The following is a 27,312-nucleotide window of genomic DNA, read 5'->3' as shown; positions in this document are numbered from 1 at the left end:
TCATAACCCTCACTGTGCTTTGTAGGACATATTACCAGTATACACATACATGCCATTTTTGCCATCTTATCTCATCTCATCTCTCCTCCAAGGAGATGCCCCTCCCCAACAAATAATTTGAAAAGAAAGAATCCACTGCAAAATTTTTCAATGGTTGCATAGTGTCAAACAAAAAGCAAAACTTAAAAAAAAAAATTGGCTTAGAGTAGCACCTCAGGTTTATCTAGGATTTTTCTTTTAAACAATCTTTGTACTCAGTGACTTAGGAAGCTAAGGCAGGAGGATCACAAGTTCAATGTCAGCCTCATCAATTTAGGGAGACACTAAGTAACTTAGCAAGACCTGGTCTCAAAATTTACAAACAACAAAAAAAAAAGGTCTGGGGATTTAACCCACTTTATCATTGCCTCTGGGTTCAATCCCCAGTACCAAAATAAAACAAAACTCTTTGGAGCATGGTGCAGTGGCACATGCCGGTAATCCTAGAGACTTGAGAAGCTCAGGCAGGAGGATCACAAGTTTGAGGACAGCCTGAGCAACTTAGGGTGACCCTAAGCAATTCAGCAATACACTGTCTCAAAATAAAAAAATACAAAGGGCTGGGGATGTGGCTCAGTGGTTAAGAGCCCTTGGATTCAATCTCCATACCAAAATAAAAATAAAAAATAAAAACTTTCTTTGGACATTCTTTTTTTTTCCTTCTTTTTCAGCTTCTTGATCTGAAAAATGGAATAAAAATTGCCAAACTCACAGACAGCTACTTTCATAATGGACACGTGAACAGAGTTTAATACAGTGAAAGCCATTTGCAGTACAGTGTTCCCTGCCTCCTTTCTAATAGGCAGCCTCTGGTAACCCTGACCTCATTCCCTCTTATATCCTACAAGACCTTTCTCTTGGAACAGCTACACCCTCTACCTGGATCTCAGTTCCTGCCTCATTGTGGCTTCCATCCTGTTGTGATACTTGTACTCCCAAACCTCATTACCATGAAATACTCTGGAGTTACTGGTCCTCTTTGCCAAGTAAGCCTTTTTCTTCCTTAAAACTTTTCCTTATTTCACTGCTCTATAAAATATGGAAATATCCTATTGAGGTTTCATAACACAGTAGTTCTATTTCCATCCCAACACAGATCTCTGAACAATACAGTGTTTAATAGGAACAAATGCAAATTCCTGTGCTTGAGCCCAAAAACCATGAGCATGAGTGCAAGATGCGGGACAGAGAGCTTAGAAGTGATGTGCAAAATAAAGATGGCAGCATTCTTTTCATCTCTAATCAACCTGACACAGAGTATCCAAAAAGTTAACAGGTTCAAAGACTGCACTAATCAAGTTAAAATGTTCCAAAGGAGAGATCTTGTTCTCCTCTGATTAGAACTAACTGGGAAAGCTGAGTGAAGTTATATACCAAAAGAAATGAAATAAGAAGACCAGAAATTAAATTATAGCCTGTGGGGACCAGCTCCATGGAATCTTTTTTTTTTTTTAATGGTGCTAGGGATTGAACCCAGGGACTTGTGCATGCCAGGCAAGCACTTTACCAACTGAGCCATATCCCCAGCCCCTCCATGGAATCTTAAATATCAACATTTATTTTGTCTTCACTTTCTTTTCCTTTCTCTTTCTCTTCTTTTTCCCTGCCTTTGTACCTCTTTCTCGGTATTGCTGAGGATCAACCCAGGGCTTCACATACACTAGTCAAGCACTCTACTAATGAGTTATTTCCCTGGACCATGGACTCTTTGCAATGGAGAAGAAATAGTAGGAAGTAACAGAATCCTTCTCTTTAAATATGATGAGCTATTATGGGAAGGTGGGAAAGTAGTGGTTGAAATTAACTTCATCAAATAGAAGTTAGAGGGAAAAGCTGGACTTGTTTTTTTTCAGTATATAAAATGGATTAGGCAGCTCTAAGAAGGAATGTCCACCCCATCCCTCAGAGTTTCAGAGGAACAGCCAGACAACCAACCATGTATTAAAAAAAAGTCATACTTAACAAATATACTTACCTCTGTTTCCCCATAGAGTCCCATTAAGACAATATTATAAATGGATTTCCTATTTTTTGAAAGCACAAGGACAAAGAAAATAGGAGATAATGCAATAGCTACAAAATTTTGGAAGCTGAGAAATAGACAGATGGGTAATACCAAGTAGGCTGACCCAAGAAAGTGGGATCCTACACTGGGAGTGGGTAATCTGAGAAACAAACTGCTTTACACTGCAAGACTCCAGAAGCTTAAGATTTGATAGAATAGGTACTACAGAAGATGGAAATGATTAATCAAAGTTCATTTTAAAAGCAGTTATAGGGCTGGGGATGTGGCTCAAGAGGTAGGGTGCTCGCCTGGCATGCGTCCGGCCCGGGTTTGATCCTCAGCACCACATACAAAGATGTTGTGTCTGCCAAAAACTAAAAAATAAATATTAAAATTCTCTCTCTCTCTCTCTCAAAAAAAAAAAGCAGTTATAAATCCCAGCTACTCTGGAGGCTGAGGCAGGAGGATTCCCTGGCCACCTGGGCAACTAAGTTGAGACCCTCAAAATAAAATTTAAAAAGGGCTAGGAATGTTGCTCTGTGGTGGAGCATTTGCCTATGGTATATGAGACCCTGGGTCCCATTCTCAGCACCACAGAAAAAGAGACTGGATGCCGATCTTATGGAGTCACTAGCTATTTTGTTTTGTTTTTGAGTGGAAAGAATGTTATTATTTTGTGGGTTTTTTTTAAAGAAGTTCTTATTTTTTGGAAATACATAATGACATTTATGGATAAAATAATATGATGTCAAGATTTGCTTCAAAATAATTTGAATGGGAGAGATTAGTAGGTGAAGTCTTCTAATCAAATAAAATTGGTCTTGAGTTGGTAAGTGCTGAAACTGGCTAATAGGTACATGGGAGCCGCTCTACTCTTATTTCTACTTTATGCTTAAATTTTTCTGTTAAAAAAAAGAAAAGGCAGATTCCCCTCCCAATCTTATAGAAGCCTGGAGTTGACTCTGTGGAGAGCAGTCCAGACTGTGAAGCAGGAAATACAGAAATACCAGGCACGGCTGAAAGTGAGAACCCCATGCTGAAAATAAGGGAATTGATGCTCACTTGCTAAATATGTCAAAACTCAACCTCCCCTCAGGGATCTCAGAATGCTAGCACATGGTCCCATACCCTTCTCAGTAGGAGAAGGAAGAATCTTCTCTGTGGAACCTGACAAGCCCTAGGGAATAGCCCTGTAGAATCTGAAAAGGAGTTTCCCAGTGAAAGGGCCCAGCCAATTCACCTGACATCAAGGTTCACCAGTCAACAAGCCAGATATATGGAGCATCCAAATTTTAAGTTCTTAGTCCTCATTCTTTAGTGAGTGGACAATCCGGAACCAGGAGACATTTGAGAAAAGCTTTAATGTGAAACACCAAGAAAGAAATGAGAAGAAAAGGAAGACTATGCAAGGAGAAGAAAACTTCAAAAGGATGATTAATGTCCTCATAAAATTGTTTTAAAAGACATTTTAATTCTACTTTCACTGAGAGTAAAGACATTTTAATTCTACTTTCACAATTTACCATAAAATTCACTGTTAAAATGTATAATTCACTGGGTCTTAGTATATTCAGAGATGTGCAACCACTACCACCAGTATCAGATAAAATAAGATATTGCAACCATGAAAGAATAGGAGACTATTACTGAAGAGAATATATTGACAAAATTCTTTTAAAAAAATATTCTTTAGTTGTCAATGGGCCTTTATTTCAATTATTTGTATGTGGTGCCAAGAATTGAACCCAGTGCCTCACACATGCTAGGCAAGTGCTCTACCACTGAGCCAAACCCCAGCCCCTGAGAATTTTTTTTAAGAGGGAGGGGGGAGGGAGAGAGAGATGGGGGGGGGAGGGGGAGAGAGAGAGGGAGAGAGAGAGAGAGAGAGAGAGAGATTTTTAATATTTATTTTTTAGTTTTCGGCAGACAACATCTTTGTTTGTATGTGGTGCTGAGGATCGAACCCGGGCCGCACGCATGCTACCACTTGAGCCACATCCCCAGCTCCTGAGAAAATTCTTAATGCTTTTAAAAATAAAAATATCACAAAGAAATCAACACCTTTAGAAAGGCTGGAAGGTAAAGTTAACTAAAGGGCCAAAAAGTGGGGCAAAAAGACAAAAATTATAGAAACTGAGAGAGAAAAGAGAAAAAAATCAGGGGACTGGTCTAGGAAGTCCCACTTCCAAATAACATGAGTCCCAGAAAGATGGAACACAGAAAAGGAAGGGAAGGATATCACAAAAATTATGATTCCCCTATCTAAAGGGTGTGAATTTGGAGACTGAAGGAGCTGAATAATCGGCACCATGGATGAGAGTATATCACAACAAAATGTCATAACAACAAAGTGAAAGAGTTCCTATTTCTGGGAAGAAGAAAGTTTCCTCACAAAAGGTCAACAACCAGAGTAGGGTGGATTCGGCAGTCACACTGGAAGCCAGAAGGCAAAGGCAGCAGTGCTTGCAACATTTTTGCCCAGTTCTAAAAACAGAAGTTAATACTCTGCCAAAATACTGTGGGAGAGTAGAATGGAGACATTCTTACACATGCAGAGTTCTCAATAAATGAACTACTTAATGTTCCCTTTTCCAAAAAGCTACTAGAGGATATGGCTACCAGAATGAACATATCAAGAAAGGGAAAGAATGAATGGGATCCAACTAGAAGAAAAAAATGAATCCCTATGATGATGGAGATTCTAAGACCACAGCACGGCTGATCTAAACTAAATCAGAGCAGAAAGCTCTGGGAAATATTTCTTTGAGAAGACAAAACTGACACAATATCCATGTGTCTGAATACATTCAATATTTTTTGTTAGATGAAATTCAGGCAGACAATCTGGGATTGAATTAATGATAAAATACATGAAAAATAAAAGTACCAATTCAGGGGTTGGAGGTACAGTTCTGTGGTAGAACACTTGCCTAGAGTGTGTGGGGCCATGTGTTTCATTCTTCGCACCACAAAAAAGAAAAGAAAAAGAAAAAAGTACCAGTTCAACTGTTAACTCTAGAGCAAACAAAAGAATTCATAAGTAAACTATTTTCATAGCGTGACTCAGCTATGAAAAGAATTTACATAGTCATAATAACATAAACCTCAAAGGGTGATCTAAACAAAATTGATACAATCCCAGGAGGCCAAGAGATGTGCAGGTGTGGGCATGGGAAGGTAAATGACAACTAAGTCTCGGGACTGGAGACATAGCTCAGTTGGTAGAGTGCTTACCTTGCCTCATGCACAAAGCCCTGGGTTCAATCCCCAGCAAAACACACACATACACACACACACACACACACACACACACACACACACACACACACAACTAGGTCTCATCTATGCTGGGAATAAAATGGAAAAAGCCCAATACTGAAAATTCTGTAACACAGAGACAAATATTCAAGAACCAAGCTAAAAAGTAACTGCTCTCGAGGAGGAAAACATGTTTTTTGTTTTAAGTCTCGTGATCTTGAAACCATGGATAACTGGTAAAAATAAAAGCTGAAATTTTAAAGTATCCATTTCAAGCATCCGATGGAATAAGTAACTTTTTAAAAAGTTTAAAGCATTACATTGGGCTGAAGGTATAGTTCACTGGTAGAGTAGTTTGCCTAGAATGCATGAGACACTGGGTTTGATCCCCAGCACTGGGTGGGGAGGGTTATAATATTTTCTCTCCTCTAAACAAAATTTTATATACAATGGATATACCACAATAAAAGGAGATTTGGGGACAACTGGATAAATTTGAATATAGACTGCACATGATGTTAAACAGAAATGTATCATTGCAAAGGTGAGGAACATTAATTGAAAAAAGTAGGTTACAAAAGAATATAGATTGAATAAAAAGCATGTAAGTACTTCCCACACTGACACAAAATATAAAAATGTATAAAAAAGCATGTGTGCATTTCCCTTATTGATACAAAATATATAAATGTGTATGCATATAAAGGGCTTACTGATAGAACATGCACCAAGGCCCTAGGTTCAATCACTAATGTCACAAAAAAATGAGGGAAAAACCCCAGAATAATACAAATATGTTAACAATGGTAGTGTGTTTTGTATTTTCCTGGTTTTGCTTATCTGTATTTTTAAAATAATTTTTAGTTGTAGACAGACACAATAACTTTATTTTTATTTATTCTTTATGTAGTGCTAAGAATTGAACCAGATGCCTTACACGTGCAAGGTAAGTGCTCTGCTACTGAGCCACAACCCCAGCCTCCCTTCTCCTCCATATTTTTAACCTTCTGTAATCTACATCATGTTGCTTTTGTAATAATAAAGAAAAATTTTAGGATGGAGGGGGGTTTACCTCCATGGTATAACATTTGCCTAGCATGCACAAGGCTCTGGGTTTAATCCCCAGCAACACATACACACATACACATACCACCCCCACACACACAAAGAAAGAAAGAAAGAAAGAAATTTTAAGCCTAACACAAATATAAAAAGTGGAGCCACTGAGTAAGAAGAAAGGTGTCCTGAGGCTCCACGGTGTCAATACTACAGTACTAGGTAATACCTAATTCTCAACTCTCCAGCATTATAGTATATGAGAAAATGATATTTGTATGACTCAGGGTCTGATGGGATTAGCACAGCTGTAGCCCATTCAATAGGAATGACAAAGACTGGGGAACTCTAATTCATATGTTAGATACTGTTCAAAACATTTTATGTGCATAATATCACTAATTCTTTATAATAGTAGTGATACTTACTATTAACCTTCCCATTTTGTAGCTATAAAAGAAACTTGCCCCAGTTCACATATCTGATATTGAATCAAAGTTCCCTGCCTCCATTCTCCATTCTTTGATCAGAAAACCTCTGAAGTTTCTTGCACTTAGGAGACCACATGCTTAAAGACCTGTCTAAAGCATAGGGGAGGCTGAGGCAGGAGGATTTCAAGTTCAAAGCCAGCCTTAGCAACTTAGCAAGGCTAAGCAATTCAGCGACACCCTGACTTTAAATAAAATATTTTTAAAAATGGCTGGGGATGTGGCTCAGTGAGTGCCCATGGGTTCAATCTCTGGTACAAAAAAAAAAAAAAAAAATCTCTGAGCTCTCTCTTTTCTCCATCCAACTCTAAAGAACTTGCCACAGCCTGCAGGCAGCATAAGATAGGGCTCAGATTCTCATCCATTCCTGTTTAATCTACTTAACCACTTAACCCACATCAGATCATATTGCATACATGAAAATGGAGACCTAAGTCATTGCAAAACAAAACTGTGGATTTAGACCAACAGAATGCAATGAACTGACTTAAATATGAAGGCTACATGCTGGCTCAACAAAAGAAACACACTCCATCAAAAGTCCAAAAATCTGGATCTGGTCTCTGTCTTCCATTGGTCTACTGAGTGGGTCACCTATCCATTTATAGCCTCAGGGTGCTCATCTGTAAGACTGTCTGACATTCCTTGTTTAAGTAAAGTATTAAATGTCTGTCACACAGCAACTGGAATAAATAGCACAGCCCATTACAACATTTATGAGTATGTAGCATGGCAGGCACTATTCTAGGCACTTTACATCAATTAATTCACTTACTCCTTGCACCAATTATATAAGGCAGATACTATTATTCTGCTTATTTTACAAATGAGGCAACTAAGAAACACAGTGGTAAAGTAAGGTCATCAAGGTCACCTGGCTTAAGAATAGCAGAACTAGGATTTGGCCACAAATAGGTTGGCTCTAGGCCCAAGTTTCAAGCTCAGTCCAAAGAACAGTAGTGGCAGGGACAAATTCATAAAGTGAAAAGTGTCTGACAGCATTAACAGGCTAACTACACATCCATTCAGGATGTTATGGAAGGGTAAGGAGAGGGACATTCTATATGCAATGACTACTAGGGTCCCAGACAGCTCAGACTCTTAATGAGGTGCCAAAGGAGTATCATTCACAAAATTTGCTCTCTTCCATCTCTATATATTTGCTTTGTCTTTTAAGAGGAATATCCCTTTCTTCCCTTGCCAGGCAAATTCTTCAGCATCTCACACCTGGTGAAGATGTTCTCAAATGTCATGCTACTAGTTAAGTGCTGTTCTGTGGTCCTTGAAAGCAGAGAGACTTAGGATGGAGCAACAGGCCATCTGAATCATGCCTCAAGCTGGCTTGGTGCAAACCAGATGATGGTGTCAAGGTGGAAAATTCTGAAGAATTAAGAGAAGTAAGGTCCACACACATGACAAGGGAGGTGTTCCATGAGTTAGCACAGGGCTTTGCAGTGGGACAGAGAGAGATGAGGCTGAAGAAGAAGACAGGCTGGCCTGTGGGCTCCAACCATTCAGAGCAATATGTATTTGGTCCCTTAGGCAGTGGGGAGATGAGGGCTCTGAAAAGAAGGTAAGCAATGCTTATAGTCTGCTGTCACTTTTTGGTGCACATACACAGGGCAGAGAAGTACATTTGCATAATTCTATCTGCACAGTTCTTGAGCTCAAAGTCATTCTACGGGTTTGTTTGTTTTTTTTTTTTTTTTTTTTTTTTTGATTAATGCTTTTGACCTGAAAATACCAAGATAGGCTTTAGGGTTTTTCTCCAAACTTTCTCTAAACTCAGAAGTAATTAAAAAACATTTTTAGTTAAAAAAGCTATATTATAAAAGCGGGAGTTCATAATCCACTTGAATCAAACCGTGTAATATGATGTATTAAGAACTATGTAATGTTATGAACGACCAATAAAAAAAATAAATAAATAAAGTTTTATGCCTTCTAAAAAAAAAAAAAAAAAGCTATATTACACTATTTTCTCCAATGTCAATAAATACATTATTAGTAAAAGGCTACAGATAGAATATGAAATATGAAGTTGCAGTGTAATGACTGAGCCTTACTCAATTTGCTAAATCACGCTGAGGCCACTACAAGTGGAATACTTACTAAGCATTGGTTTTAAGCCAGGACTGTGCCAAGACAATGAACAAAGATGAACTGAAATGGCCCTTCCCTCAGAGCTTACAACCCAATGAATTTTACAGTATGAAAAATTAATAAGACCCATTCATTTGAAATTCTCCCCTTTAAGTCATGTTATCGTTCTGTGCTCAGCACTTTATTCTGCCCTACAGTCTACATGATTTTCTAGAAACATACCCTATTAAGAATACAAATATCTAATCTCTAATCTCTGGGGTCAAATAAGAATTTAATTTTAACTTTCGCTTCTACATAGCAGTCTATTAAATGTTGCTCCCTGTGAGCAAATCAAAGAGTCCTTCTCCTGGACCACACCTGCCATGAGAAAAGGTGTGTTGTACTATAAAATGATAAGCTTTCAGACTTTGGTTCCTGGTACAATTCCAAGATCTTCTTTATGACATCATCTCAAGCCACTAAGGTCTTAGATATGTGAAAATAAGATAGCTGGGTGGGCTTAAACAGCAATGCAAACTGGGAGGCAAATTAACAAGCATGATATACTTGGGAATTCTTAGCATTATCATAATAAATCATGTACACCCATGATAATTTGCTCTACTGTTAGCTTTTTTTTTTTTTTTTTTTTTTTTTGTGACTGAACTCAGGGCACTTTACCACCAAGCTAAATCCATCCACAGTCCCTTTTTATGTTTTGAGACAGGGTCTCATTTAGTTGGTGAGGCTGACCTCAAACTTTTGAGCCTCCTGCTTGAGTTGCTGGAATTACAAGTGTAGGCCACCATGCTCAGCCTTACGTTAGCTACTATAAAAATGAATGAAGAGGAAATCACTTGTCATTTCAGTTGTTACAACAAAGACATTTTATCATTTCACAAAACGCTTAAACTTATTTTACATTTTTGGAAATTAGGTGTAGAACTAAATGTATCATACATACAGAAGTTTATTCAAGTCTAAGGACAGAAATATTTTTAAAGCACAGTATCAAATGTATGGCCAATATTTATTTTCTTTGGCTATTTCTGATATAATTGTTGCTCATTTATGGATAGAAGAACCACTGTGAGATTATCACCACCAAGACTTTAAACCTTGGCTTTGAGACAAAAGTGCCCTCTTCAACTAACCAATGCTAACCAGTTGGGGTCACCAAATATTAGTATCAAACCAAGCCCCAACTCCTCCCATACCAAACCTGAATATGGTAAACAAGCTTCAAGAAAAACACATGACTTTTTTTCTCCAGTTTGCATTATCCCTGCCCAGCCTTCCTTGGCATGAGGGGAAAATTAAAGAGTTTATTATCTACTTTCAAGACCAAAGAAAAATGAACCCAGAGCACCAGTTCTTAAGGGGAAAAGAGCACAAATTCTGGAGTCTTTGAAAGATGGTGCCCAAACTTAGTTTCTTATCTTACATGAATCACTGATCCTTTTAAGACCTTAGTTTAGTTCTCTGTTCCATTCTTAGTTTGGTACTTGTCATCCACCTGCTCCACAGAGTTGGCCTAAGTCATCAGATACCATGTATTTGAGCTGATGTAAAGAGGGAGATGAAATGAAAACAACTTCCAAGCACACTGTAATCTCAGTGACTCAGGAGTCTGAGGCAGGAAAATCACAAGTTCAAAGCCAGCCTCAGCAAGTTAGTAAGGACCTACACAACTTAGCAATTAAAAAGGGCTGGCGGCGTGGGGGGGCTGGGGATGTGGCTCAAGCGGTAGCGTTCTAGCCTGGCATGCGTGCGGCCCGGGTTCGATCCTCAGCACCACATACAAAGATGTTGTGTCCGCCAAATGAATAAATAATTAAATATTTTAAAAAAGGGGGGGGGGCTGGGGATGTGGCTCAAGCGGTAGCGTTCTAGCCTGGCATGCGTGCGGCCCGGGTTCAATCCTTAGCACCACATACAAACAAAGATGTTATGTCTGCCGAAAACTAAAAACTAAAATATTAAAAAAAAAAAAAGGGCTGGGAATGTGGCTGTGTTTGGATACTTAATTTTCCTATGACATAACTCCAGATTGTCCCAGGGATTTTTACAAAAATGAAATAAAAATTTCCAACATTTTATAAATCACCAGTTCAAATGTTATGCTAACGACTCCTTAATGTCAATTTTTGCCACATAGATGATATAATGATCCTGGGATCCTTAATAAAGTAGAACTGTTCATGTTTTCTTCCCATGTAATTTTTAACTGCAACTGAAAGGCTTCTGATTTTAACTATGGACCATGGACCACATCTGAGGGATTATCATTGAGCATAATCTATAGACACAATGTGGATATTTTCTCATAAGGCCCAATACAATCTGCAAATAGATGACTCTATACACCATGCACAGTACACACAAACTCAACAGTCTGACATCTCCACTCAGCATCTGAAACTCACATATCTAAAACATAACTCTTCCTGCTCCAGATCTTACCTTCCCTGAAATGTTTCCTTTCTCAATCAAATAGCAAAACCATCTAATTAGTCTGAACAGTAATGTAGGAATCATCTTTAATTTATTTCTCCTTCTAGTTCTCTACCCATATACAATGTTTCTAAGAACTGTATATTCTACTTAAAAAGGTTATCCATGTCATTTCACTGCTACCACCCTAGCCCAAGTCACCAAATCTCTCACTTAGACTATGACAATAATCTCTTAACTTTTCTCCTTGGGTCTACTATGGTCTTTCTCTGTCTGGTTCTCCATCAGGCAACAGGAATCATTATGGTGATTCTTTGCCTAAAACTCCAATTTCCAAATTCCTTACCAGGCTGCAAAGGACTGGACTGTCTGGCTCCTGCCTACTGTTCACCTCATTTTCTTCCTTCTACATTCTATGATCTGGCCTTGTGTTAAAGAAATTAACTGTACCCCAATATTTGCTTTCCTTTTCCTCAGCAATTAAATCTTGCTTTTTTTTTTAAGCTTAAAATAAGGGCATGGAATAATGATCTTTCCCAACCTCTCTCTTTTCCCACTCTCTCTCTCTCTCTCTTTTTTTTTTTTTTTTTTTGTGTGGAGGTGGGGGTGCAGTGGGGGGGGACCAGGAATTAAACCTAGGGGCACTTAATCACTGAGCCACATTCCCAGCCCTCTTTAATTTTTGAGACATGGTCTTGCTAAGTTATGTAGGTCCTCACTAAGTTGCTGAGGCTGGCTTTGAACTTGTGATTCTCCTGCCTCAGACTCCTGAGTCACTGAGATTACAGGCATGCACCACCAGGCCAGGCTCCCAGGCTCCCAGCCTCTCTTACAGATAAGTGTGGCTAGGTGACAATACAGACAAAAAAGGGGGATGTGGCCATCTCCTTTCTTTTTCCTATCCTGCTTGCTGGAATGTGGAAAGTGAGAGCAGGAGAAGTCAACTGGATCATTAAGTTGAAGGTACCTGTGGAAGGCAGACAGCACAAAATGGATGAAGACAAGTCCTTGATATCTGAACCCACCATATCATCCCTGGACCTTCATATAAGAAAGAAGCTCCCCCCCCCCCCCCCCGCCCACTGTGGTGCTGGGGATTGAACACAGGGCTTTCTGCATGTGAGGCAAGCACTCTACCAACTGAGCTATATCCCCAGCACAAGAAGAAAACTTCTTTTTGTTTAAAAACAAAAAATTATTTGGGTTTCCTGTTCCCTGAAGCAGTTTTGTCTAAATTTTTATACCATAACAGACTCCAGGTTCTCCATTCTCTTGATTCTCTGGATGCAATTACCTCTATCTAAAAACACTGCTACCTTGTCCAGCTCTTTAACTGCTTCACCTTTCAAATCTAGGCTAAAATATTACTTTTTTACTTAAGTCTTGTTTGACATCTGGATGAGCTTAAATACATTTCAAATTTATTCCTTACCTTTTCCCTTAGAAAATATTCACCACACATTTACTTGGATTAATATTTGCCTCTTCCACCATGCTACATACTCTAAGATAAGTATCTGCTTTGTCCACTGTCATCCAAATGCTTGGCCCAACCAATATTTGCTCAATTGAACATATGACTAATGCCACGGCCCTGGAGTGATTTTCTGGACCACACCCCATGGATTTCTTGGCCTTTTATGTTGGGACTTCTGTAAACCCCCATCTATCAGTCCATTCCTGTCAGACTGTTTCACAATGTAAAGACCATTTCTCTCCATTTGGTTTAGACAAATCTTAAAAGTGCCAACTCCTTAAGCAGATCTGCAGTTCTTTCTACCACTGCTTCATGTTCTTATAATATGTATAGGTACTACAGTGAAAGTATTATGTGTTTTCTTGGAATTTTTTTAATGGAGATCTTTCACTAAAAAGACCAATATTTTTAAGAATCAGAATGTCTTAGGGCATTTTCTTCTAGGAAAACATAATACACAGGGGGCTGGGGATATAGCTCAGTTGATAGAGTGCTTGCCTTGCACGCACAAGGCATTGGGTTCAATCCCCAACACCACCAAAAAGAAAAAAAAAAAAAAAAGAAAAGAAACATACAAGGGCTGGTGGTAAATAGCTCTGTGGTAGAACACTTGCCTAGAATGTGCAAGACTCTGGGTTGGACCCCCAGCACCAAAGAAAAGAAACAAACATATAAACTACATTGCCTTAATATTCTTGTCATGTACAGAAAAACATTCTTAAAACATTTCAAAAGTCTCTGGTCTTAAAGTAAACAGAACCTTTCAATGACATTATAAGTACCTGTTGGTTTACTGTTTTATGTACTCATCCTTCATTGACTGATGATTCTACACGGCTTATTCATTTTCAGATTAAACAATCTCTCTCTCTCTCTCTCTCTCTCTGTGTGTGTGTGTGTGTGTGTGTGTGTGTGTGTGTGTGTGTGAGAGAGAGAGAGAGAGAGAGAGAGAGAGAGAGATAACACTGTGGACTGAAATAGGATATAGGAAGAAAGTAATGGAACATTTTTAAAAATCAAGAGATCTGAATGATAGTTCCAATTTTGCCAATAAAATGACTCACTGGGTAACCCTGAATCTGTCTTTTTCTAACTCTAAAATGAAGTGTTTAGTGCAGATATGAGGAGAAACTGTATATTTACAAGTACCCACGGGGATCCTAATTTTGGATTTATAATGGCTTAAATGAGTCTACAACCTATTTATTCTTCAAGGATCTAAAATCAAGTATGTATTTTGGAAAAGCCAGTGTTTTCGAGATGAAAATAGCCTATAGAGTGTAAATCTTCCCAGTTTATGTTATTCTCCTTCCACATTTATTGGCTGCCATACTACATTGAGAAGGTGTTTTCAAAAAAAAAAAAAAAAAATCTGCGCAGGCCACTAAAACCTAATGGTGTTCACTGCCACTCCCTTGATCCTTGAACATCCTTTCTCTTAAACTGATCTAGAACCTAATAAGGAAACTCCACCGCGCAACTAATTCAGCGTCTGTCAACTGAACGAATACCTGCACTACAACATGCAAAGACATTTTTGGCTAATTCAGCGCTGTAGAGCAAGGCCAGCCTAGACCCTTCTTTCTACGCCTTTAAGAAAGATTAGAGAGAGAGGTAGCACGCGCCCAGAATGAACAGGTTACAAACACCTCAAATAAGTTCCGGCAACCCCATGCTTTGATTCTGAGAAGCTGCAGACTCTGTGGATTCCTGCCTGATCTCTCCAGAGCCACTGCCCACCTCTTTACAACCCTTAGAGGCGACCGCCCTGCCCCCGCCTCTTTAGTACCCAGCCGGCCCTGACCTCCTCGAACTGCTCGCCGGAACAACCAGCGCCACGAGCCTCCAAAAGCTCCCGGAACTGCTCAAGGGTGACGGACTCTTCGCCGCGGCCCAGCCGCTCTTCCAACCAGCGTAGCAGCGCGCCGTGGTGCCTCGACACTAGCGACTCGTAGGGCGGTGCGGGCCGCAAAGCAGCCGCTGCCTCTCGTAGCCGGGCAGGTTCCAGCAGCGCGGCAGCGGGAGGCAGCGCGGGGGCCGCAGGGCCCAAGCCAGGGGTCGTGCTCGAGTCCGCGGCCCAGTCCTGGTGTGGGCCCCAACTCTCGCCCCCGGCGGCTGCCGCTTCGTCTTCACTGCTGTTACTCGGAGCGTTCCCCATGGGGTCTCCGTCTTGGGTGCCCGGCTCTGCCGCCGCCTCCCTGCCACGACCTGTCAACCTCCGACAGCACCCGGCGGGTGGGGACAGGCAGGGGACGCCGGCGGCGGCAGCGGCTTCCGACTTCCTGGCCGTCAAGTGAGGACTGTTGCAACATCGCCGTTAAGCGACTCTACCAACTCACGACAGTTAGACAAGGACAGCCTTAGCCAAGGGTAGAACCCTGATTCCCTAGAAGACGCGTCTGTCAAGACGTTACGTCATCCCGCAGCCTCCTCAACCGCCATCTTTGTTGGGGGCGGATAGCTTATAATCAGAGAAGGTCTTCCGCTGCTGTTCTACATTCTCGTCATCCCTTTACGTTCCCAAGCTATATTTAAAAAAGTATGAGAAAGAGTCGGGACCAAGTAATAAGCTTTTCGCACAGGAATTTTAAAGTGTGTGTGTGTGTGTGTGTGTGTGTGTGTGTCGCGCCGGTGACGTCACGGACGCGTCTCTGCCATCTTAATTGTGGTTAAGAGAGGCGGCAACTTCGTAAGTGCGGTGGGGTGCGGCTGTCTAGATGCAGAGCACCTGCGGGCGTGGACTCTTGTTGAGCCTGGCTGTGGTGGCGGCGGCAGTGTTGGCAGCACGGCTAATGGGCTGGTGGGGTCCCCGCGCCGTCTTTCGCCTTTTCATACCCGAGGAGCTGGCCCGGTACCGCGGCAGGCCAGGGGATCCGGGCCTTTACTTGGCATTGCTCGGCCGCGTCTACGACGTGTCCTCTGGCCGAAGGCACTACGAGCCTGGGGCACACTATAGCGGCTTTGCAGGTATTAGCGAGGCTGCTCATTCCTTTTCTTCCTCCGGGGGGACCGGTGTCTTTCGTTCATTCATTTTTTTCAACCGTTTCTCCCCACCCCCACGTTCTTCAGACCGCGGTGGCGAACAAGCTGCTCCATCTTTTTGGTCTCTGGCGAAACTATAGCCAACTATTATCGACCTGTATCCTCCCTGTTCACCGCTGTTCGTGATTTAGGTTTGAGAAACATGTTTTATATCTCTTTGGTTACCCACTTTGGGAAACGGGGGGATACCTGCTTTGTGCCAGGTTTAGTGCAGGGCGCTCAGGACACAGAGATGAATGAGGTCCTCTTCCCTGCCCTCACAAATCTATTAATTTCAGCCTCCTCTCTATGGGGTAACAAGAAAACTTTTTGGATTGTTTTTCCTTTTTTGTCTAGGACAGTTATGTGCAGCATGCGTAGGCACATTTGAGTATAAGATTTTGTGTGAATGTATGTTTTTAGTTTTCTTGGGTATATACCAAGAAGCAGAATAGCTATTATGATAAATCTGTGTTTAACTTTTTTGTAAACTGCCAAATATGCAATGGCTGCTCCATTGTATAATCCCACCAGGAATAAATTTGTTTCAGTTTCTCCACATTCTCACCAAAATTCTTTAAGTCTTTTTTACTATAGTCATTCTAGTGAGTTTGAAGCAGTATCTCACTGAGATCTTGATTATTTGCATTTCCCTAATAGTTAACAGTGTTAAGCTATGAACTTGATGAGCAATTGTGTATCTTTGGAGAAAGGTCTATTCAAATCCTTTGTTTTTCAACTGTATTGTATTGATTTTTGAGTTGTAAGAGTTCTTTATATTATGGCTGCTAGACTTTTATCAGATATATGATTTGTAAGTGTATTCTCCCATTCTGTAGGTTATCTTTTCATTTAAAAAATATTTATTTTTTGGCAATCCTGAAGATCAAATCAAGGGCCTTCTTCATGCTAGGCAAGTGCTTTCCTTGGAGCTACACTCCAGCCCCTTCATTTTCTTGATCATGACTTTTGATGTACAAAAGTTTTAAATTTTGATCAAATTCAATTTATCTATTTCCTTTGTGCTTTTGATATCCTAAGAAATCATTGCCCAGTTAAGATCACAAAGATTTACATCTGTTTTATTCCAAGAGCTTTATAGTTTTAACTGAAAAATTCAAGTCTTTGGTCTATTGATGTTGGGAGCCACAACCAAGTCAAGGTGTCGCCTGGCATTTTGCCAGCAAGCCATTAGGATATGATGGTTAAGTTAAGCTGTGTATGGTTATTGGGATAATGACTGATTGCTGTAACTGGATGTTGCTAAATTGAAGCAAGCTGTGTGTTCAGTTGTGTATATGAACCTCTGCTGTACGGCAATAAGGCGGCTCCTGCTACCTCGGGTGCCCGCTACTTTTGAGTTCCCGTTGACTTCTCCTGGAGTTCCTGTTAGTTCCCGTTGGTTCTCTCTGAGTTTCGGTGGAGTTCCGGTTGTGTTCCCTTGGGGTTCGGGCAATAAAGTAGTTCCTGTTTGAACCTACAAGTGGCTTGTGACCTCCCGGTTATTTCGTGCCCAGCCAGACTGCGGCATATTTTAAGTTAATTTTGTATATGGTATGAAGTAGGGGTCCAATTTCATTCTTTTGCTTGTGGCTCTTCACATGTTCCAGCACCCATTTGTTGAAAAGACTATTCTTTTCCTTTGAATTGTCTGGGCACCTTTGTTAACAATCAGTTGGCTTTAAATGTATAGATTTCCAAGTTCAACAGTGAGGTGCTAAGAAACTCAGTGAGACCCTGTCTCTAAATAAAATGCAAAAATGGGTTTGGGATGTGGCTCAGTGGACAAGTGCTCCTGAGTTCAATCCCCAATAGCAAAAAAAGAAAATCTATAGATTTCATTCAGTCCATAGCTATTGGGAACTTGACTCAAGATTAGGCACTATACCAGACACTGAAGAATCAATATTAAATGAGGTTGGGTGTTCTTTTCCTTGATAAAATGTAAAGGCTAGTAATAGAAAAGACAAGACATTAAGTGAATTATGCAATTAATGAATTATTTTGTGATAATCATTAAAAAAGACTAGTTTTATCAGGGACCCTAACCTAGCTGAGGAGAAGGAGAGAAAGACAAAGAAAAAGCATGCGCACATGCATGCATATAGTGAATAATGTAGAAAGTGGTGAGGCCAGATGGGCAGTCATTGGTGCAGGGCAGCCATTGGTGCATGACATGTTAAGAACTTTGGACATTGCCACAGGACAAAGGAAAGTTATTCAGGATATTTTGGGGGGGCGGGGCAGAGGAATGACATGATGAATTCATGTTTAAAATATCATTCTTGGGTTGGGGATGTAGCTTAGTGGTAGAATGCTTGCCTAGCATGTGCAGGGCCCTGGGTTTGATCCACAGCACTGCAAAAAAGGAAAGTCTAAGTGTTATATGGAGAATATATTTGTGGGGCAAGAATGAATGTGGAAAAATCTGCTAGGTGTCTGCTGTGACAGTTTAGATGTGAGCTGATGGTAGCCTGGGCTTGCTTGGTGGCATGTGGAGACAAGTAGATACAAGAACTTTTCTGGAAGGAAAAATAGGACTTGGGCACTGAGTACTTGTGAGGGGTGAAGGAGGTGTCAAGGATCACATTCCTGGAATGGTTGACATTTACTGAGATAGGAAAAACTAGAGTAGGTGCAGGTTTCCTGGGGTAGGAGTTGCTGATGACTATTAGTTCACTGTGAACATTTTGAACTTGTGATGTCTGTAAGATGATTGAGTGATGGTGAGTAGGTAGGTAGTTGGATATATAGGTCTGGTACCCAAGAGAGGTCTAAACTAAAGATACAACTTTGGTGATCTTTGACATACAGGTAGAATTTGAAAACAGAAGCATGAATAAGGTTGTCAAGTGAGAAGGTGTAGACAATAATCATTCTCTGAGGCTTGTGACAGGAGCTAAAAAAAGAGGAAGAAAACCAGGAAGGTAGCATCATGGAAGCCAAAGGAAGTGGTCAGCTGTATTAAATGTTACTGAAAGTAAATGAAAGAATGTGCCAAATGTCAAAGAAATGTATTTTCCAGATTCAGGGGTGTCTATCTCAGAGGAGGGGGATTACATTTCCTGGAGAAAGGGGTTATCAGGACAATCTTTTGAAAAGAAATTTTTAAGTTCATACAGTGATGGTAATTTACAACTGAATCTGTTGGAAACTTCTCTCCTGCAGGCCGAGATGCATCCAGAGCATTTGTGACTGGAGACTACACTGAAGCAGGCCTTGTGGATGATGTAATTGATCTGTCCTTCTCTGAGATGCTGATACTTCAAAATTGGATTTTATTCTATGAGAAGAATTATGTTTTTGTTGGTGGGTAGTCCACAAGTCATTTCCATAGATTTCACTTGGTTGTTCTGCAATGTTTTTCAAAAGGCCAGATTTATTTATGAATTGGGCTAAAAGTTAAAATATGAAAAATTTTATATATTTTTTAAAATATTTTAATGTAGTTCAGTGTGGAGTTCTTGCTTAGCATGCATGAGACCATGGGTTTCATCCCCAGCATCTTCCCACCCCAAATCTGAAAACCAGCTCTGGATTTTTCACTTTAAACTCTGGTTATTAGTGTGGCAGTGAGCCCCTGATGGAGATGGATGGGCATCTGTTTTTAATCACAGTCATGGAAGAGGATTGCCAAACCATTTGCCTTAGCCTCAGGTGCCCAAAGCTGATGGGTGCCTGTCCCATTCTTGAACTAAGCCAGCTCCAGGAGGGCAGCTTCACTGTCTCACTCTTTTCCAGGCATCTAGCTTCAGCATACAGCCAGGAAGCTTGAAGTCTAAATTGGTGTGCAGTTTTTTATTTTGCTCTCTAAGGAGACCCAAAATCTTGAGTGAACTGTCTCCAGGGTGGAAGTTATGCTAATCAGACATTTTTTAGCTGGATGTGAGGTACACACCTGTAATCTCAGAAACTCAGGAGGCTAAGACAGGAGGATCACAGGTTCAAGGCCAGCTTCAGCAACTTAGTGAGACCCTGTCTCAAAAAAATAAAAAGGGCTGGGGATGTCGCTCAGCAGTAAAGAACCCCTGGTTTTTTCCACCAGTACAAATGACTGAATGAAAGAAGGAGTGAATATTTGTTAAAGGCAATTGTGTAAGGTATGTCACCTGCTACTTACTGGTGATACATGAGGGAACTCATCTTAAATGAAAAGATAACTAACAGTGTCCTAAGACACTGCTAACAATAGATTCCTTCAAGGGCACTGAGAGCTGGGAAGGCTAAGAAATTTGTATTTTAGGAAGCCATTCTAGGGTTTTAAATAGGCATAGAAATGACATGGTAAGATGCATGTTTATTTATCTATCTGTCTTGTCTATCAATCCATTCATCTTGGGTGTTCAACCCAGGGTATCCTATCATTGAACTACATCCTCAGTCTATTTTACTTTTCATTTTGAGACGCAGTCTCATTAAGTTGCCATCCCTGACCTTATGATCCTTCTGCCTTGGCCTCCCAAGTAACTGGGATTGCAAGTGTGCTTCGCCATGCCAGGCTCAATTCATGTTTTGTCCAAATGCTTTGTGGATAAAGAACTGTAGGGGGGCCTGAGATGTCACAGAGACTTCTTGGGAGGCTATTGTCACAGTCTGTGGTTTGGTTTAAGATGGTAGTGGTAGAAATGGAAAGGAATGGACAGAATTGAGATATGTTTTAGAAGTAGGATTGACAAGATTCACTAATGGATTAGACATGAATTAAGGGAAGTATATATTTGGATGTGAAGAGGGGGAGTCAGAGAGATCCAAGGCTCCTCATCCAAATAACAGAGGCCAGAAGTGACATAAAAAGATTTGAGGAAGTCAGGGAGGGATTGGACTTGACATGAACGGAATCCTGAACATGTAGAATATACATGCCAGTGGAATCTGAGTCAGTTCTTGGTGACTGCAGAGGTAGGATACACAGCTGGGGACAGGCAACACATAATACCACCTATGTAATCAAACCTTACAGAAGTGCTTTCTGTTGTTTCCCTTGCCCCGTGACAGAAGCTGGCTGTGATGGCCATTTTTACCTCAAGACTTGGACACATTAGGATCCTGTACCCAAGGAGAACTGATCTGTTTTGGTTCTGGCCTGTAGGCTGCAGACCACTTTCTAGCTGCTGCCATAGTTTGGACTTTAATTTTGACAGGCATTTTAAATGAAAACCAGTTTCTAGTCATGTCCACTGAAAGCCTGAGCCATTGAAGGGGAGAAAGTGGGCATCAGGCCAGACTTCTTACTAGCTTCATAACCTTCCCTAGTTGCTGGATCTCCTAATTTCTGTCTTATAGATATGAAAACAATTATTTCTCTCAGGTTGCTATGGGGATTTTGAACTGTTGGTGAAGTGCTGATACAAAGTAAGTATAAAAGTATATAGCATAGTGTCTGATACAAAGTAAGTGCTCAGTAAATAACTTGTAAATAGTTTGATTTGAGCAGAATTGAGTTACACAAATGTAAACCAATAAGCTATTCATTCAAACATTTGTTTGAATACCTACTGTGTGCCCTAAGCTTTGTAAAGCATTAGTAAATGAATCACACAATGTTCTACCTTCAGGGAATGATGTCTGGAGGCAAGAAAGATTCAGGAATTTCTGCACTGGAGCATAGTTCAGACAGAACAGGGATGCTTATATATGGAGTCTTGTAGGATGCTGACAGAGACTGAGAAGGCACCAAAAGTCCTTCCAGGGCTGTGGTGTAGCTCAGTGGTAGAGAGCTTGCCTAGCATGTGCAAAACCTGGAGTTTGATCCCCAGCACTACATTCACACATATGCACATACGTGCGTGCACTCGCACAAAGTGTCTCTAGTACAAGTTCTCAATAAGCAAGTACCCAACAGGCTATTGTAGTGCACTGAATTCCAAACCCCTGGGAGCTTGAGCTTGATTCCAATGGCTCAGCATCTGTTCATGCTTCTCCCCAACTTTTACTCTGACTTCAGCTCTCCTGTCACCACAGGAAGGGTGATAGGAAGGTTCTATGGAGAAGATGGGCAGCCAACCCCAGAACTGATTCAGGTGGAAGCCATGATGGTCAAAGGCCTGGAGGCAAATAAACGGGAACAGAAAGAGAAGCAGAAGTTCCCACCCTGCAATGCTGAGTGGAGTGCCACCAAGGGTAGCCGCTTCTGGTGTTCCCAAAAGAGGTAAGCCAGCTTCTGCTCCCTTCCATCTCTTATCCAAATCAAACTTCTAGGCTGTCCTGCCTGCATTGTTCAGGGAATCCATGAATTGTTAACCCAGGGAACTGTTTCAAAATATATGTGCTCTATAATAGTGACTCAACTTTGGTTGCATGTTAGATCTTCTGAGGAATTTTAAAAAATGACTGATGGTGGGATCTTCTTCCAAATGATTGAGTAACATTAGGATTCAGACTTGGATCTGAGATTTGAGTATCTCCCACTGTCCCCTGCCCCAAGACCCTGGGGGTCTGGCAGTGAGGAGCAGGCATGAGTATTGTTTCTCACTTGCTTTGACACATTCAGCCAAATATGATTTGGGTTTCTTGTCTGCCAGTGCACATTATTCCTGCCTGCTGGAGAAAAGGATGGGAAGATGGCCCATGCCATGATGCCCTTTAAAGGCACTGCACATTCTGAGTAATTCCAGGAGGTACAGGCTAGATGGAAAAGTCTTTTCCTGCAAGAACAAAGTGAGGTGAGCCTGATTAGAAATGATGCCACAGAGATTGTTCCGGGTTGGTTTGGAAAGCTGGAGAAACTGGTGTTTTTACTACTTTAATCATGAGGCCAGCCAGACTTGAGGTTCAACTTAAGACTCTCAAATTGCCTTTAGCTTTACTAAAGGGACAAAAGAAACCAGAAATTGGACAAACTTTCTAGCCTCAAAGACCTCAAAATGAGTCCAGTTCTCACTGAAAAGGGACAGGGACTGTTGGGGGGAGTTCATATCCATAAGTGCTAAACACCCTCTTCTGCAGGACAGGTGGCTCATTGTGTGGACAAAAGCAAGCAGTCAAAGCTACCAGTTTTCCCTAGACCCTGCTACTATATCATCACCCATTAGAGGAGCGGGGTAAAGGAAGGTGCAGGAAAGAAAGGCCTTTCTCTCCTGAACACCATTTTTGAAGATTCAGCTTCTCTAGTGTCATGTGTCATGTGAGAACCTGGCCTTTGCACTTTAGGGGGAGGAGCTGGGATCTGAGTGGGCTTTCCTGGGGCACAAGTTCAAATGCAGGTGGCCTGAGAACACTTGGCTGCCATAGGTCATCCCCTGGGCCTATGGAGTACATTTAGATGCTTGCCTGTGCTCTGCTGGAAAGCCTGCCTCCCTCTCCCTCCCGTCTGTCTCCTGAACCCTGCCTTGCTTTCAGGACTGAGCTGCTCAAGTGAATGTGGGGGCTCTATCCCTGAGCCTCAGCCCAGTTTGTTGTTTTTGAGAGAAATGTGTGTCTCTGAGAGAAATGAGCTCTGAAGATAGGACTCAGATATGGATGGAGTAAGGATCACCAGTGGAATGGATGGCTAGATGGGAAGGAGGTATTTGAGGCCCTAACAACCTTGTTCTTAGGTAAGCTACAAGTGGGATGGTTTCTAACTGGGTAGCAGTTTTTCTGACAGCAAGTAATCCTGGTCCCAGGCACTGGAACATATATGAGGTATCAATTCTAAGAATCTCATTTTCCTTTCGCAAGACCTCTGAGTCCACAAGACACAGAACTCGGTACCCTAACATGAGTTAGGTCTCTGTCTAGGACAGGAGGTTGCCAGACTATGTTGGGCCGAGCTGAATCCTCTTATCTCTGAAGCCTGGTGGCATCAAGAGCTAGGCCTATACAAGGACCAGTACAGCTGGCAACAACTCTTGATGTGAGTGGCTCCCAGAGAAGGCTGACTTAGCTGGCCAAGACCTACCAAGTTGCCCAATTCCCACCAAGTTCCCAGGCCCTAAAGTTAAGATGTCCTGCACTGGGATAGAATGGGGACTAGAGAAGAGAAGCTTACATGCCCAAAGGTGGGATCCTTTCCCAGCTATCAGCATCCTTCAGGGAAGAGGTGCTGCCTTTTTCAAAGGCACTAAGCAACAGCCAAAGAGCAGTGAAAGGGACAATGGGCACTGTCTTTGACCCTGAGAAAGTGGTGTTGGTGCCATGCAGGGGAAGCTGGAGGAAGTCAGGAGAGCAAGAAGGCTTGGGCTGAATGTTGCAGAATGCAGCTTGGGATAGCACTAAGGTAGGAAGTGGAATGGCTTCTCCTTTTCATAAGTTCTCACTGGCTACTTCCTTTGCTCTTTGTCACAGAAAAACTCACTAAGGAGACCTCTTTTTTTCTGTCCATAGTGGAGGTGTGAGCAGAGACTGGATTGGCGTCCCCAGAAAGCTATATAAGCCAGGAGCCAAGGAACCCCGCTGTGTGTGTGTGAGAACAACCGGCCCCCCTAGTGACCAGCTGCCTGACAACCCTATACACACAAATCGTGGGGACTTGGATGACCCCAACTTGGGGGAATACACAGGCTGCCCGCCTCTGGCCATCACATGCTCCTTCCCACTCTAAGCTGACACCCTGAATCTTGATAACACAGGGAACCCTGCCGAGAACTTATGCTTCTGTGTCCTAGGATGGCCCTTGGCAAGAGACAGAAAGGTCTTGAAGGAATCTGACCACATCCTGCAAATGTGCCTCACCATGGGCTCCCCATTCTGGTGACAGGCAAGAGATTGGCAGCCAGCCTCATGCTTGTCTGCCTGTTCTGACACTATTCCTCCTAGGCCTATTTGTGATCTTCCTTCAGAGCCCTCAGAAATTAATGGGCACAGATATGACCAATTCAGAAATAATGGGATAAACAAGGGGAAAGCTCTGAGCTTTCTTTCCTATGGACTCCCAAGCTGCCTAATCAGCTGCCAGCCTGGGCCCTGCCCATAACCCCAGCTCTGTCAGCATCTGAAGCAGTGGCAGAAAGGGGCAATGTCTCAGCAGATACAACCCAAGAAACTGTGCACGTTAACAGCACCAGCAGAAAGAAGAACACTTGTGATCACTGACTTTCATGACTTTTCTTCTGACTTCCACCCCAAGGCAAACTTGAATTTACAACCAAAAGCCCGTTGGCTTGATTAGAGCTCCTGCAATAAGTAAGCATGGATAATAAAATGGGGTAGGCCAATTCTGGAATTGGAAAGTTTTTGCACATACATGGCTGCAGTAAATCCATGTGTCTCTGAACAAAATAACAATTTAAAGCAAGGATATTCTTTTAAACACTTAAAATCAGGTGTGGTGTGTTTATAATGGGAGAAGTCTGCATAGTGATTGAAAGGTAGTTTTGCTATAAAGTTAAGTGATTAGCCTAACATCAACATCTAGGCAAGACTGCAAATGTCATTGCAAAGAGCCCTGACTCAAAGTGGCTGGGCTTACAACCTGTCCAGCAGTGTGTATGTCTAAGGTCATCTGTAATCACCTACACTTGACAAATTCAGTTACCTTTTTTTTTTTTTTTTTTTTTTTTTTTGTGGTGCTGGGGATTGAGTCCATGGCCTTGTGCATGAGAGGCAAGCACTTTACCAACTGAGTTATATCCCCACCCCTCTCAGTTATTTCTTGAATTCTTATTAAGTAGATGAGGGCAAGGAATGTTTCTGGTTCACAGATAAGGACATGAAGACTGATGCTGTTACAGGTTGTGGGCTTACCTTATCTGAGCCTTCCCCTCAGCTCTCTCTCCATCCCCACCCCAGGCCTACCCCACCTAGACCTGTACCTCTTCCTGTCTCTTGCCCTTCCCTTTGAGTATGCATTAAAGAGGTCACTTCTATGACATCACAAATAAAACACTGTCCCTCAACCCCATGGTAGTGGGTAATTATCATACCTACTTCCTATTACAGCCAAGCATTTTGAAAGAATAGCTTATACTCAGGATCTTTGTTTTTCAACCCTAATTTGCTATGTAGCAGTCACCTGCCTTCTCTACTCAGTAGCAAGATCAATTCTGTACTGGTAAACACCATAGTCACAGTCAGTTCTTATCTACCTTGAGCTCTTGATCCTGTTGACCATGAGGTCCTCCATGGAACCCTTTTGGCTTTATCCTGGTTTCCTTTTCTCCCTCTGACTCTTCCTTCTCTCCCTCTGACTCTTCCTTCTCAGTCTCCTTGAACACCTGGCCTCCCCCATGAACCTCTTTCTACTGGCTCTCCTCCCTCCTATTTCAGCAGCCACTTTTACTGCCAGGCTTTACCTCCAGAATGAGGAGCTTTCCAGAGTCTTCCCCGTGTTTGATACTGTTTTCATCATTCCACCCACAGCCCTTGTTCTCCAGGAGAGCAGCACCTCCATCTCCACCTGACCCCAAGAAAAAGTCCTGGCAATTGGTCATAGCTCCTTCCTCCCTCCTTCCCACCACTCTCCAAATCCTGCAAGTCCTACTTCCTCAGTTCTCTTGCCATTCCTGTATCTATTCCTGAACTATTCTGGAACTACTGCAGGAGTCCACACTCCTTCCTCCACACTGCTGCAAGTCATCTTTCCTTGCAATGACAGGGCTCACCATACCCCAGTGAAGCCTCAGTGGCTCCCTACATCTACAAGGACTAAGTGCCAGATCTCCAGAACCTTTGCAAAGGTGGCTTTTCTGTGGCCTATCTCCTTCTAGTCCCTGTATCTCCTGTATCCTCCCATGTACATCTGCTCTCCAGCCTTCCTCTCAAAGTATTATGCCTACAATGCCTTCACACACGTGGTTTCCTCTGCCTAGAACAATATCTTCTCTGCTTTTTTCTTCAAAATCCAGCCTCTCTAGGATGCCTTCATTAACCACTGGCCCAGAGGCTGGATTTAAATGCATTTGCCCTAAGTTCCCATAGCACTCTGTTCACTCCCATAAGAATATATCAGTGTGCTTTAGCCATGCATTTCCTATCAGCCTCTTTTCAGTGGATCACACTGAGGACAGAAGCGCAGGTTCTTCAGCTTTGTACACACATATTCACAGTCCTCAACATGTGGCAAGGGCACAGGGTTAGATCTATTTTGGCAATGAGGCAACTAAGGCCCCCTAAACTTAAGATGCCAGAGCAATGCAGCTGAGCCTGGAATTTGGTTTTTGACTCCTGATTCAGTGCTATTTCCATTCCGCCACATTTTTGCATGTCTGCTCTCTCTGGGGCAGAAGCAGAAAGCAGGAGAGCTGAAATTAGGACCTTTTTCTGAGTTTCCTGCAGCTCTGAGGTCAGTGCCTGAGGCTCCTCTGTTGACTGGAAACTAATCACTCCTTTGGTCATTCAGCAAGTACCATTAAGACCTTACTAAGTTCCTACTAAGTCTGGGTGATGTGGTGCAGGCCCTGTAATCCCAGTGGCCTGGAGGCTGAGGCAGGGATTTCTCAAGCCAGCCTCAGCAACTCAGTGAGACCCTATCTCATTAAATAAATTACAAAATAGGGCTAGGGATGTGGCTC

General features: G+C 41.9%; 2 protein-coding genes across 8 annotated transcripts in view; one reads left to right on the top strand and one right to left on the bottom strand.

Annotated features, from left to right (window-relative positions):
- Positions 1 to 15,141, bottom strand: part of Zzef1 (zinc finger ZZ-type and EF-hand domain containing 1) — a 125,774-nt gene extending 110,633 nt beyond the window's left edge. For all 3 annotated transcript variants that reach the window (XM_077800513.1, XM_026393916.2, XM_026393917.2), the window contains exon 1: positions 14,667 to 15,141. In XM_077800513.1, the coding sequence (XP_077656639.1) occupies positions 14,667 to 15,020 (354 nt within the window). In that variant the 5' untranslated portion in view covers positions 15,021 to 15,141. The remainder of the gene's footprint in view (positions 1 to 14,666) is intronic.
- A 183-nt stretch (positions 15,142 to 15,324) lies between these two features.
- Positions 15,325 to 25,324, top strand: Cyb5d2 (cytochrome b5 domain containing 2). 5 transcript variants are annotated; one of them, XM_026393984.2, is made up of 5 exons: positions 15,507 to 15,551; positions 15,932 to 16,035; positions 19,052 to 19,192; positions 21,845 to 22,031; positions 24,188 to 25,324. In XM_026393984.2, the coding sequence occupies exons 3-5, from the start codon at positions 19,138 to 19,140 to the stop codon at positions 24,402 to 24,404; spliced, it is 459 nt and encodes a 152-aa protein (XP_026249769.1). In that variant the 5' UTR covers positions 15,507 to 15,551; positions 15,932 to 16,035; positions 19,052 to 19,137; the 3' UTR covers positions 24,405 to 25,324. The 5 variants fall into 5 exon arrangements, with proteins under 5 accessions (XP_026249768.1, XP_026249771.1, XP_026249770.1 ...); XM_026393983.2 differs by lacking the exons at positions 15,507 to 15,551; positions 15,932 to 16,035 and adding an exon at positions 15,325 to 15,401; XM_026393986.2 differs by lacking the exons at positions 15,507 to 15,551; positions 15,932 to 16,035 and adding an exon at positions 15,414 to 15,424.
- The last annotated feature ends 1,988 nt before the right edge of the window (positions 25,325 to 27,312 follow it).

This window comes from Urocitellus parryii, chromosome 7 (assembly GCF_045843805.1).
Source record: "Urocitellus parryii isolate mUroPar1 chromosome 7, mUroPar1.hap1, whole genome shotgun sequence".
NCBI classification, from domain to species: Eukaryota; Metazoa; Chordata; class Mammalia; order Rodentia; family Sciuridae; genus Urocitellus; species Urocitellus parryii.
This window is presented reverse-complemented; position numbering and strand designations above follow the sequence as displayed.

Excerpts from the sequence above, each read along its gene's own strand:
- Cyb5d2 (XM_026393981.2), top strand. The coding sequence starts at position 15,580 with ATGCAGAGCACCTGCGGGCGTGGACTCTTGTTGAGCCTGGCTGTGGTG. Across the intron at positions 15,830-19,051 it reads ACACTATAGCGGCTTTGCAG|GCCGAGATGCATCCAGAGCA; the intron begins GTATTAGCGAGG and ends TCTCTCCTGCAG. Across the intron at positions 22,032-24,187 it reads TTCTGGTGTTCCCAAAAGAG|TGGAGGTGTGAGCAGAGACT; the intron begins GTAAGCCAGCTT and ends TTCTGTCCATAG.